This window comes from Panthera leo, chromosome A2, assembly GCF_018350215.1.
Source record: "Panthera leo isolate Ple1 chromosome A2, P.leo_Ple1_pat1.1, whole genome shotgun sequence".
NCBI lineage: Eukaryota > Metazoa > Chordata > Mammalia > Carnivora > Felidae > Panthera > Panthera leo.
In genome coordinates, this window is record NC_056680.1 from 108,213,796 (window position 1) to 108,227,273 (window position 13,478).

The 13,478-nt window shown below is 38.8% G+C and overlaps 2 protein-coding genes across 11 annotated transcripts in view; one reads left to right on the forward strand and one right to left on the reverse strand.

Annotated features, from left to right (window-relative positions):
* Nucleotides 1-12,700, reverse strand: part of SOSTDC1 (sclerostin domain containing 1) — a 65,920-nt gene extending 53,220 nt beyond the window's left edge. For 3 of the 4 annotated variants that reach the window (XM_042919443.1, XM_042919424.1, XM_042919420.1), the window contains exons 1-2: nucleotides 12,622-12,700; nucleotides 12,098-12,243 (exon numbers count right to left, since the gene is read on the reverse strand). In XM_042919443.1, coding sequence (XP_042775377.1) covers nucleotides 12,098-12,101 — 4 coding nt within the window. In that variant the 5' untranslated portion in view covers nucleotides 12,102-12,243; nucleotides 12,622-12,700. The other variant, XM_042919433.1, reaches the window with a different exon arrangement.
* Nucleotides 12,701-12,707: 7 nt separating this feature from the next.
* LRRC72 (leucine rich repeat containing 72) overlaps nucleotides 12,708-13,478 on the forward strand; it is a 48,221-nt gene continuing 47,450 nt past the window's right edge. The window contains exon 1 of one of the 7 annotated variants that reach the window (XM_042919407.1): nucleotides 12,708-13,039. In XM_042919407.1, the coding sequence (XP_042775341.1) occupies nucleotides 12,870-13,039 (170 nt within the window). In that variant the 5' untranslated portion in view covers nucleotides 12,708-12,869. The remainder of the gene's footprint in view (nucleotides 13,040-13,478) is intronic. The other 6 variants (XM_042919398.1, XM_042919359.1, XM_042919368.1 and 3 more) reach the window with 6 other exon arrangements.

The following is a 13,478-nucleotide window of genomic DNA, read 5'->3' on the forward strand; positions in this document are numbered from 1 at the left end:
AGCTGTAGGGTAAGAAGTTAAGCTATGGAAGCTAGAATTTGTTAGCAAAGAAACTGTCAAGTTTACCAATCCAGTAACGTTCTTAGTAAATTTTCTTGTCAAGAGATTTCCGACAAGCAATTCCTGACTTCTAGAGAAAACATAACCAAAAAATACCAAGAGATCAAGTCAAAGAACAAAATAATTTTGATAGCAGAAATAATTTTCAGCATGGGCCACACCAAGATAAACAATTATGGGAGTGCACATGTAATACTTTGAGTCACTAATTTGTAAATGACAAAGATCGGAAATAAGGGATTTTCTTCACCCAACGACATCCTAGTTACCAAAGCTATGATACAAAATATAAGAAAAGTCAACAAAAGGGAATTGAAAAAGAATGTATAGAGACAGGATGCAGGACATTTTTCACCACCTAATATTACAATAGGTAGATGGATTAACTAACTATACAATCTGACTTCGAAAATATAGAAAAGATTATTTAAAATAATGTTATATAAAGGGCTTAGTTGACTTCCTTTTGTTGAATGGTATTCACACTTCAGTGACAGAATTTTTAAAGTTTATGGGTAAAATTAGGAATGCAGTAAAATAGTCTTTAGACCACCTACATTTAGCATACATTAAATTACACAACACATTCCTTTTAGTAAATGCTCTTTCTATAACATTCATTCTAGTTACTGATAGAAACTGCAAACAGGATTATGATATTTAATTAATTCAAAAATGCAGCTGTACTTCAAGCTCTTGGCAGCTCTCCAACTACAGTAATGTAAATTTTTAAAGAGAAAGAAAAAAGATACAATTCTACCAGAAATATTTTCACATTTTCTTATTAGTTCTTAATGTGGTGGAGGGGAGGGGCAGGGATATCAGTAGACAGAAGTTCTGGCAAGCATTATACTAGAAATTAGGGTCAGTTTGGGCCAGATATAGACCCAAGAAACGACACATGCATGTGAAAATGCCAGGGTATTAAGAAGTTCACCTCAAGATAATATTACCACATCAACTAACTTGGTCGGACTTTTGATTTAAAGTAGAGAAATCTAATGTCAAGTAGCTTGAACCAAAAGGAAAGTATATTAACTTCCATAACCAAACTGCAATGAAGTAAAGCAGACATAGAACTAGCTAGAAGGAAGAACTGACACCATTAAACTTGACCTGCTCTTGCTCTGTATGTTACTTTCATTTTCTTCTATTTTAAGTCCACCTTCTAGGTAGAAACATGGCTAACAGCAGCTTCTAAGATCATACACTAACAGTTTAATGATAAGACAATGGAAAGAGTCTAGGCAAAAACTGATTGTACTAGCTTCTGTGAATGACCAATAGTTGTGGCTAGGGTTGTGAAATCCAGTTACATTTAGGCTGCCACATTTAGAGAATAATTTGATGGCACCTCCAACAGTTAACCAGAATTGGCACATAACCCAGTAATTCCACTCTTAGGCATATACCTTAAAAAACTGAAGACAAGTGTTCTAACAAATAACAAAGCGTTCCAATAAATTTACCTAGCAGCACTATTCACAATAGCTAAAAGACAGAAACAACCCAAGTATCTATCAACAGATGAAAGAATAAACAAACTGTGGTACATTGTTACAAAGGTTCACTATTTAGCCTTAAAAAGAATGAATTGCTGAAGCATGCTGAAACATGGATGAACCTCCAAAACATTCTGCTAAGTGAAAGAAGCTAGACATATATTCCATTCATATGGAACATCCACAACAAGGCCGTTCATAAAGATAGAGAGTAGATTAGTGGTTGCCAGGGTTGGGGTGGGGGAGGTTTGGGTGGAGGGAGAAATGGGGATAGGGATGGATCTCCTCTGAGCATGATGAAAGTGTTTTAGAACCAGATAAAGGTGATGGTTGCATTGTAACTGTACTAAATGCCACTGAATTGTTCATTTTAAAATGTTTTCTATGGGATGTCTGGGTGGCTCAGTTGGTCAACCATCCCACTCTTGGTTTCGGCTCAGGTCATGATCTCGTGGTTTGTGGGTTCAAGCCCCGTGTCAGACTCCACAGGGACAGCCCAGGGCCTGCTTGGGATTCTCTCTCACTCTGTCTCTGCCCTTCCCTGCTTGTGCTCTCTCTCTCTCACTCTCAAAATAAATAAAGAAACAAACAAAAAAAATCAAAACAATGCTTTCTATGTGACTTTCACCTCAGTGAGAAAAAAATTTTCTAATGTTCATCAGCATATAAACTTTAAGATTCCTTCATTTTCTATACAGAAAACTGTGGGCCTTCAAGAAAGAACTTCAGTGCTTTCAAATATAAATCCTGAAAAGTAATATTCTAATTTCTTTATACTTGACTTTCCACATGGGGTGATATCTTCCTTATCCCACTATAGAATATACCTTATGTGTCTGGAGATATTTTTCCCTGTTCATGATATTGGACTATAAGCAGCCTTCTACACCTGTTATATATCTTCTCATTCTACAAGAACTGTACAGGTCACACAGTTAGGTACTTAGTAAATAAAAGGCCATTAACTTCCATTCAAATGAAGGCAACCAAATATTGACTTCACTGATTCACAGTGAGGTGACTGTAGCTGGTTCTTGATTCCGACTCACCATGTACAACTTTTCTTTCTTTACTTTTCCTTCTTTCCCCTCTTTCCCCTGGCTGCCTACATCCATCTAAACTCTTGGATGCCATTGAAAGAACCCCTCATCAAGCGATAAGAAGTTAAGAAAAAAAACAAAAAAAGGTGGAAAACTGCTGGAAAGGCAGGACCTCAGTGGTGACTAGAGCCAGGAATTCCAAATCATTTTCTCCCATTTTCTCCCAGTTCTGCCACTCTTCGTGAGCTACGTTTTCATTCTCAGCCCAGCTACTATACATGGCTGGAAACATGCCCAGCAGCCCCCGGTTTATATCACAGCTTGTTTTAATTGCCTTCTCTTCAAATTATTGGTAAGGGCAGGATCTTCACCCCAGGCTCATGGGGATGACCAAATGCATAACACCTGACTCTGGAGAGATACGACGGGTAGCAGTCTATTAGTGCCCTACACTCACAGCCCAGGGGAGGACGCTGCTGCATAACATGCAAGACCACACAGGGGGTGTGCTCTGGAACAGAGTGAATAGCCAGGGCCTGTGGGAGGCAGAGTCTGTAGTGACAAGAGAGTGAGATGCCTTCGTTCCCACACAAGGATGTGATTGGATTGTTTGAATCATTGTTTGGGCTGGCAAGGAAGTGAAACCTGCCACTCAGGGACAGGCAGCAATTGTATTCATTCTGTTGGATAAGGAGGGTTGCTTGGCTAGGACACTCTGCCTGTGGGAAGAGAGTGAGGAGGGGGACATGCAGTTAGGTCATTCTAGGCCCTCCCAGGTTTGGATATTAAGGCAGTACGTGTAATATTAACTTTAGGTCTTACACCACATAGCTTCACCACCACGAATAGACACCCCTCCCCCTTTCCCCTTAGTTACAACTTGAAAAATCTAGGAGTGATTATTCTACTTAGCCTATCTTGGATTATGTGCCCATTCTTGATGCCAGGAGTTTAGAGAGCTGTAATTACCAGCCTCCCTGGGCCATGAGATCCAGGATGAAGTAGTGCCTCTCTTTTCAAATGGTGAGGGTGATCAAGAGACAGTATAATTCCGGATCATCTTTCCTTTCTCTCTCTCCTGTTTCTCTGTATTTCTGCTCTCTTTTTTCTTGTCTTGACTCTGTCTCCTCTCTTCTCTTCACTCCCTTTCCCTTATGTTTTTCTCCCCTTTTGCTCTCTCTCCTTTGTTTTATTAGCTCACTCTCCTTCCCATATTTCCCCACCTGTTTTTAATAATCTGTGCCTGCAAAAGTGACATGAAGCCATCACCTATACAAATGGTAGGGATCTGGTGGCCTTTAGCTTGATTTCTGCTTCTTCCTGCATAATCCAGATCACTAGGGAAAGGCTAAATTGGACAGAGCCTAAATGAGCTGTTTGTCTATCTTTTCTATCCAAATATAAGGAAAATTGCCAAGCATCTTGGAAACCATTCCCCAATGTGGAAACACATTTTATTTCTTCGTTATAACCTAAAAAGGATTCATGAAACAAAAATTATTTTCTAAAACTTTAGAAGCATTAAACTTGAAATGCAAAAAACCTCTCAATGTCTTTGTACTTCTTCTGAAAAAGATTTCTTCTGAACTACTTTCCAAAATGTAGTGTCTATAATTAAAATGATTATTGAACCTTTGTCTCCTACTTGCTTTGTGTGAAAAGTTGGTAATGAAAGCATCTTTAATAAGAACCTTACAGCTGAATAAAGGCAATAAAGAGCACACAGTTATTACAGTCAATAAGACAGTTTGGAATTATGTACAAGAGTAATTGAAACACTTCAGGCTCTGAGAAAATAATAGAAACATCTTTAATAATCTATTTGAATACCAGCCAATATCAAGCAGAACCAAACATAATTAAAGTATGTTTAGAGCTATGGGTACTAATACTATTTGCTTCATAACTCCTTTTCTTTGGAGAGTGCCTTATTCACATTCTCCAGTCCTTGGCAGAGTATCTGATTGATGGTAGGGATTCAGTCAATTTCAATGCCTGACTGAATGAATGAGTGCATAAAGGAAGGATGTTGGGTCATCTCATGCAGAAAGAAGACTCCTTTAAATGGCTTGATGGCCCAAGCTGGCCACACACGGTAACCTAGGCTTCCTGGAGCTAATTTGGGAGTCTCTCCCTGTCACTTTAGTATGGAAGGAAATAAGAGCAACAAATAATCTGTCCCCAAGAATCCTGGATGCCACTGCTAACAATGATCTTATTATGCAAAACTAATCTAAGCCATAAAGGAAAATGACTTCCAAGCTGAGTCTTCATTCTAAAATTTACTTTAAAATCTATGGGAGTATAGAGAAGAAAATCTTAGCAGTTTTGGATCCCTGAGCCTCTGAGATGGGGCGCCTGAGTGCCTCACTCAGTTGAGTGTTTGACTCTTGATTTTCTCTCAGGTCATGATCCCAGGGTCGTGCGATTGAGCCCTGTGTTGGGCTCCACTCTGAGTGTGAAGCCTGCTTAGGATTCTCTCTCTCTCTCTCTCTCTCTCTCTGTCTTTCTCTTCCTCTGCCCCTCTCCCCCCACTCTTTCTCTCTTAAATAAAGGGAAAAAAAAAACTTTAAAAAAGAGTTTCGGAGAAAACAATGTATTGAGACATAAAACATCCCCAATATAATACCCAAAGTTTGACAAAACAATAGTACTCTATTCTGTCCCATTTTTTAAAAATATATATTGCATTTAAAAAGTTTTCATAAAAAGATTTTAAAAAATTGTTTATTGACTTGCCAATAGTATTATTTGGGTAATGATTTTTTTTAAAGTCAACACAACACAATTTAGATTAAGTTGTAGTTTAATAAAAAAATTTTTTTGAAGTTATCCTTCAATTAAATTACATTATGATAAAAGAGTCAAATTTATTTTTACATCTAAACATGTGGTTGCATGTAGCTAACATTCCAAGAGTAAATTTATCTTTCCAGATTTAAATATTAATCTGGAAATTGTCAGGATGAGAAATTTTGTCAAATGTTTACTACATATGGTAACAGGGACAAGGATTCTTTTGAAAATAACTGAATTGACTAGAGAAATGTGACTTTTTGGCCTTCCTTGTACTTGTAATTTAAATTCATACATACATATAATACAATAATACACATATAAATGCATTAGTTATCTATTGCTGCATAACAAATTACTTCAAAATTTAGCAGCTTCAAATAGTAAACATTTATTATTTCCATTTTGAGTGTCAGGACTCTGAGTGTGGCTCACCTGGGTGCCTCTGGGTCAGAATCTCTCAGAAGGCAGCAAGCCAGGCCAGGGCTATAGTTATCTCAAGGCTTCAGTAGAGGGGCATCTACTCCCAAACTGACTCACACAGCTATTGGCAGACTTCAGGTCCTCTCTCCGGCTGTTGGCCAGAGACAACAATACCTTGTCATGTGGGTCTATAGGTCAGCTCACAACATCATGCAAGTTTACCTCAGACCAGGCCACAGAACAAGACAGAGGGTCCTCAAGACAGAAATTACAGTCCTTTTATAACCTAATTTTAGAAGTGATATCCCATCCTCCTGCCACATTCTATTTACTAGAAGTGAGTCCATAAATCCAGCCCATGTGCAAGGGGAGAGGATTACACAAGGATATGAAAACCAGGAGAGAAAGATCATTGGGGGCATTGAAATGTTGTCTAGTAGTAAGGTGTGTGTGTGTGTGTGCACGTATGTGTGTGAATGTATATGTATACATACATACATGCATGCATGTACATACTCCCACACATGTATAGAGAGAGAACTTATGCTTCAGATGTCTGATTGTTAAATCATATATGTGACAAAATACAGTATTCTGACTAGCATTTATAAGACTTCTCTGCCAATTTAGGATAAATTTCTCTGTATCAATAACTCATGAAGTCTAAATTGAACAAGGTAAGGGAAGGATTAGTTATTTTAATGACATCACACAATGAAATCCTATAATGGAAATTCATTTTAAAGAACCATATGACTTCTCTACCCAGTTACCATGCTAATTTCAGGTAGGAGGTCTTCTGTTCCAGGCTCCATGATTTAAAATCCCCTGCTCTCAGGATGCCTGGGTGGCTCAGTTGGTTAAACAATTTACTTTGATCTCAGCTCAGGTCTTGATCTCAGGGTCATGAGTTCAAGCCCCATGTTGGGCTTCATGCTAGGCATGGGCCTACTTAAAAAACTAAATTAAATTAAATTAAATTAAATTAAATTAAATTAAATTAAATTAAAAGATAAAAGCTCCTGCTCAGGTCTTCCTCTGGCCTCCCCACCCCCTGATCCTGCCCACCCCATGGGACAAGTGGATGAGCTCACCAGGAGTTCTTGTCCCCTCATCTTTTCCACACTCTATACCTAGAACCCTGATGGGCATGTTCTCCTCTATTCACAAGGGATAGTCAAAGGGTGGCTTTGTGAGAGATAGATAGAGAGTAGACATGGGGCCCACTGATCTTGGGAGAAAATGTAAAACCACACTGAAGCCAGCACAGGTTTAGAATTGAAAATTATATTATTTGGTTAAGCTGGAGTTCTGTCTAGAGGTTTTTTAGCTGTTCCAGGTAGTCTAGGAATGTTTCCAAACTTGAACCACCTCCTGTTCCTATTAAGGTAGCTATTTGGAGGATTGTGTGTGAATTTTGGGAGAAAATGGGTTTATGTAAGTAAGCACTAGAAATGACTCTTTTCCTGAGAGACTTCAAGAAAAATACATATGGGCAATATTCCTTTAGAACCATGGTGACAAATGTGTCACAGGGTTGGCAAGAGACTGATGCTTCTCTATTTGCTCAGAACCCACAATCACTCTGACAATTTAAACAATGGCAACACTTAGAACATCAGGTAATAGCATCTTGGGCATAGATTCTGGGGATCAACGAAGGGGTACTTTGAGGACAGAGAAATAGTTTATCTCAGCAGTCTGCTAGGCAGCAGGCATTAGCCAGGAAGAGGAAAGCAAGGGAAGACAGTTGTACAGGATGCTACAAGATGACCTGAATCACTGGGTGACTTTAAGAAATAACTGGGGGGGGGTTGGGGGGGGCGGAGGGGACTGGGTGGCTCAGTCGGTTGAGCGTCTGACTTCGGTTCAGGTCATGATCTCGCAGTTTGTGGGTTCAAGCCCCGCGTCAGGCTCTGTGCTGACAGCTCAGGGCTTGGGGCCTGCTTCGGATTCTGTGTCTCCCTCTCTCTCTGCTCCTCCTCTGCTCACACTCTGTCTCTGTCTTAAAAATAAATAAAGTTTAAAAAAAATTTTTTTTTAAAAAGAAAGAACTGGGAAGCTCTATAGATCTAGCTTGTAGGGCTTAAGTCATTTCCATCTGCATGTTAAAAGTTAAACAACTAACATGAAATGAAGATTCACAGAAATGAAAGACCTAAGCATGAGAAAGGAAGCCATCAAAATCCCAGAGATGAAAGCAGGCCAAAACCTCTTTGACCTCGGCCACAGAAACTTCTTATTCAACACATCTGCAGAGGCAAGGGAAACAAAACCAAAAATGAACTATTGGGACCTCATCAAAATAAAAATCTTTTTCACAGTGAAGGAAACAATCAGCAAAACTAAAAGGAAACTGAAGGAATGGGAGAAGTTATTTGCAAATGACATATCAGATAAAGGGTTAGTATTCAACATCTATAAAGAACCTATCAAACTCAACACCCAATAAACAAACAATCCAGTGAAGAAATAGGCAAAAGACATGAATAGACACTTTTCCAAAGAAGACAACCAGATGGCTAACAGATACATAAAAAAATGCTCAACATCACTCATCGTCAGTGAAATACAAATCAAAACCACATGAGATACCACCTCACATCAGTCAGAAAGGCTAAAATTAACAACTCAGGCAACAACAGATACTGGCGAGGATGTGGAGAAAGGGGAACTCTTTTGCACTGCTGGTGGGAATGCAAACTGGTGCAGCTACTCTGGAAAACAGTATGGAGGTTACTCAAAAAACTAAAAATAGAACTACTCTATGACCCAGCAATTGCACTACTAAGTATTTACCCAGAGGATACAGGTATGCTGTTTTGAAGGATCACATGCACCCCAATGTTTATAACCGCGCTGTTGACAATAGCCAAAGTATGAAAAGAGCCTAGATGTCAAATCAAAAAAAAAAAAAAAAAGAAAAGAAATCTTCCCATTTGTAACAACGTGGATGGAACTAGAGGCTATTACGCTAAGTGAAATTAGCCAGTTAGAGAAAGACAAATATCATATGACTTCTCTCATATGATGGAATTTAAGATACAAAACAGATGAACATAAGGGAAGGGAAGCAAAAATAATATAAAAACAGGGAGGAGAACAAAACATAAGAGACTTAAACAGAGAACAAACTGAGGGTTGCTCTAGGGGTTGTGGGTGGTGGGATGGCTAAATGGGCAATGGGCAGTAAGGAAGGTGCTTGTTGGGATGAGCACTGGGTGTTATACATAGGGGATGAATCACCAGATTCTAGGCCTGAAATCATTATTACACTATATTCTAACTTACTTGGATGTAAATTAAAAAAGAAAAAGAAAAAGAAAAAGAAAAAAGAAAAATCAAAGAAAAAAAATACAGATAACTAATAGGCATTTCAAAGCTACTCATCTTCACTAAACAAATTAAAGCACTGAGATAAAATTTTTCTCCAATTAGTTTGGCAAAATTCAATAAAATGTCATCCTATACAGATAGGAACATTCCTAGATATGACTCATTAATACCATCAAGGAATTTCACCTGATGTAACATCCAGAAGCATTTATTACAGCATTGATTATCGCAGCAAAAAAGAAAAAAAAATTGGCCCAACATAAATGTCCATCAATATAGTAATGAATAAATAAACCATAAGAATAATTACAATGGAATATAATACAAAAATTCAATTCAGTAGTTGAGTTTAAAAGATGGAAGTTCATGAGATGGTAAAGAGAAATATGAAGGCTGAATAAATTATATGGACACTTTTCATTAAAAGGAAAAAACCTACATAGGCAGAAGCAAGTGAGTGAGCCACAGTTTCATAGAGGCTGGAAGATGATATGAGAGTTCTGGGTCAGAGACTAGGGACGGTTTAGTATTCACAGTAACAAGCACAACCAGAGTATGTGTATTTGCACCAATTCCTCCAGCCACAATTTCCAGAGACCTGAGAATCAGGCCAGATGATGTGGTCACATATAATGGGTTGTGTTGGAGGAGAGGAACCCTGAACTTGGAAAACCCAAATATTTTATACTAGGCAGTAAAAGCCTGCCTGGTCTCATCTTTATCATAAGGGAGACATTACATTTATTATGCTGCTTAGTAAAAAACCAAAAATACACCTACTCTTTGCTCAGGAGGCAGACACTATATCTTCCAAGGCTATTCATTATAAAAATTTTAAATATAGTCCTGAATAAAAGCAGTCAGTGCCTCTTCCTGTAAGACTTGCAGTAACATGAAAGACTCACGGAGAATTCCATGAATTCTCAATATTCTATTTCATTCGCATTTTGTGTCAACAAACAAAAAAATTGTAGCTGTCAATTAAAATGATATATCATTTTACCAAAACTTAAAACAATGAAAATGTTGATACTCTGCTTATCAAATATCATAAAAAGATATATTTATACATATAAGAATATGCTTTGATTGTGGGTGATTATGTTGCTCATTCTCTGTACATTCTTTACAGTAGAAAATGACAGATAATGATGATTTTATATAATAAATATTTTTTAGCCACTTGGAAAAATAGCATCCAGACTTATTACTGCCCTTATTACTCAGGGCAAAATTAGGAAGATAATATTTAAAAAAATTATTTAGCTTTAAAGATAACCATCACATGCATATTTTTTTCTCACATATTTTCCACTGAAAAATGGTTCTTAAAAAACAATTATATGTCAACAACTCAACAAGAATCTTTCATTCTGAGAATAACACACATTACCTGTCTAGAAGAATGTAATTAAATAATAGATTTTTGTGCTAAACTTTCAACTTTTTCATTTTACTATTAAAGGAACACTTAATCCGCAGCGACATTAAGTGACCTGACAGTGGCCAACAACTAGTTAATGTCAGAGCTGAGACCAAACCCCACATGCCCTGACTTGGAGCACAGGCTCTTTCTTCTTATCCAAAGCCACATACATGATACGATAGAGCTTTCAAACTGGGGTATGCATACCCCTGCAGGCAATGGCAGCGTGCCAGGGAGGTAAAGCCACAGGATAAACACAGGGTGTCTTGCCTCAATGTAAATATTACTCAAAGATTTGAGGGAAGTTAGGGGGAGCAACTTTATTTTTATACTAAAACAAGATTGATTATAAAGCAGAATGTACATTTTACATGGATTTTTCAAAATTCAAGCTGAATTCCTCAGGCTAGACTCCCATCTCATGGAGGTAAAAAAAATCTCTCTGCTCACTCTGCTAAGGATGCTTCTTTTATAAAAACGTGATACCACCCATGTGAGGATTTCTATGATGTTCCTTTACCAAAAAAGTACTTCACTAACCTCCATCTTTGACATTCCATAATTAAATTTGCATTATTTTAGTCTTCATGATCAGTTAAATGGTGAATTTTTCTCCAAGAGAGAACACATTAAGACCCTATAATAAATGAGTTCCTGAGTTCCTTTACTAAAATAGATTTTTTTTTTAATTTCTTTTTTCTTCTTAATCAACATTAAGTAAAAAGATTTTTTAAATAAGGATAAAATTTTTAAATGTAATCTTAGTAGAAATTATCTGCTTAGTAGTTTACTTACGTAAGATGCTCCATAAAAGTATTTTGCATATGATTCTAATACTCGCATGTGTATAATGTACAAAAACGAGCAAATAGTATGTACTCCCATTTTTTCATGTAGCATCTACGTGAATGATAATCTGAAATTATATAACTCATATTCACAGCAAAAAGGGACAAATAAATTATTTTATGCATTTTCTCAGTGGATCATTCCTCTCAACTGATTTTTACTTCTGGGATAAAAACCACTTCAACACTCTCAGATAATTACTCCTGTGATAACTGGGTAGACGCTTACCCACCCACCTCCACCAGACCCAAATACTTTTAAGAAGTACTAAAAGAGTGTGTGTTTGATTTCTCTACCGAGACAGTTTTGAACACTCTATCCCAACACCAGCATTTTTTTTTAATGCAAGTAGCCTGACTTATTTCTAAAAGCTACATTTAATTTTTAGATTTCAAGTTCAAATTTGGACCCACGCAACCAACTCATACAATTGAACCAACGTTTACTAAATGCAGTGTACTCAGCCTTGGCAGAAAATAGTGATGGCACAGACAGATCTCAAGCATCCCAAGCTAGAGGGAAACAAAACTCACATGAACAAGATCACATGACAGCCTATGCAAGAGGTTCCAATGGAACTAGGGGATCCAAAAAGTAAAAAAAAAAAAAAAAAAAAAAAGACTTAGAGATTGGAAGAGACTTGCAAAAACAGTGACTCAACTTACCCATTTTCTGTCAGAGGGAGGACTTCTCAGCTACTCACCCAACATGCTCTTCACAATAAGATCCGCCAAGAGTTCCATTTTTCTGTGCACCTGGAATCGTGGGACTCCTCCATAATGCCACCTCCGTGCCCATCCTAAGACTAGGTCTAGGATTAAGCAAGTTAGACATTGGCCTTAGTTCAAAAACGTAAGGTATTCAAAGTCAGCAATCAAAATAAATGTCTTAGGCAATATTTTTTCTTAGAAATTCAAAATTAATACAGCAGCATTCATGAGAGGCGGAATGTCAAAATTTTAAATAAAGGCAGGATTAGCGGTACTGATTTTTTCCTTTTTCCTACAAGCTCCACTAGGGTTCCACAGGGTGTACCTTCATCCCCAGCCTCCTCGTGGCGGTCAGTGGTACATCTAATTTTCAGAGAGCTGCGTTTTCTGATACTTAGAGCTCAAATCAATGACATTATTATTACTGGGAGACTGCCTTTGGGGTGCTCTCTCGCACTCTGGTATACATAGCTGATCACCTGCTCTCTGGCATCCACAGCACGCTTCCCCGCACCCCGGGGAAACAGGAGTGCGTCCAGGGTGTAACGTGATGGACGCTGCAGGGCCACACGTGAAAACGTCACAGAAGTCAGCGACTGCCTTCAAATCTTCCCTAGTTTGGATTGGTTTCTAGTTGCCGACTTTGCGGTAACTGTTGGTAACAGAACAATGAGCTGCGGGCTGGGCTGGCTGGATAGGAGGTGCTGCTGGCCTCCTGGGTGCCCGGATGGCCTGGGCCCCTGACCATCTGGCCCGCGCCTTCAGACACTCAACGCGCGTAGTCAGTGTTCCGGAAACTGCCCTGGAGACCAGCCTCAGGGTGAGCGGTGCCCTCTTCTCCAGGCCACGAACCCTTGGAATCCTGCGCCAAAGCCCCAGTCAGTTGGAGGCCGCCAGGTGGGGTCGGGCCGGAGGGGGTGCAACCACGGCAAACCCCAGGCCCTGCGCTGGGGCTCGGGGTCCGTAATCTCCGGGGTAGGGTTTGGGGGTGCCTCTGTTCCACACTAGTGGACCGACATGAACCTTTTCCGGCTTGCCATCTGCCGCATATATAACAATGGCGGTTTAGGGAGTAGGCGAGAAAGACATAATCTTGGAGTCTTGACTCTCCAGCAAATATATATAACCCGGAAATGCCATTCCCTGAAATGGCATTTCTTCTTTGATGGACAGTAAAAGCAGAGTTGAGGGCAGTTAAGATAAAGGCTTAAAGAATGTTTGGGGGAAAAAATGTCAGAAGTGTTAGACATAGGAGCTAGCCAAGTGTTGAAGGGTTCTTGGATTTGTCTGGAAAGGCTTGGGGCTACCATGGAAATCAAGGCTGGGGTTCTCTAAG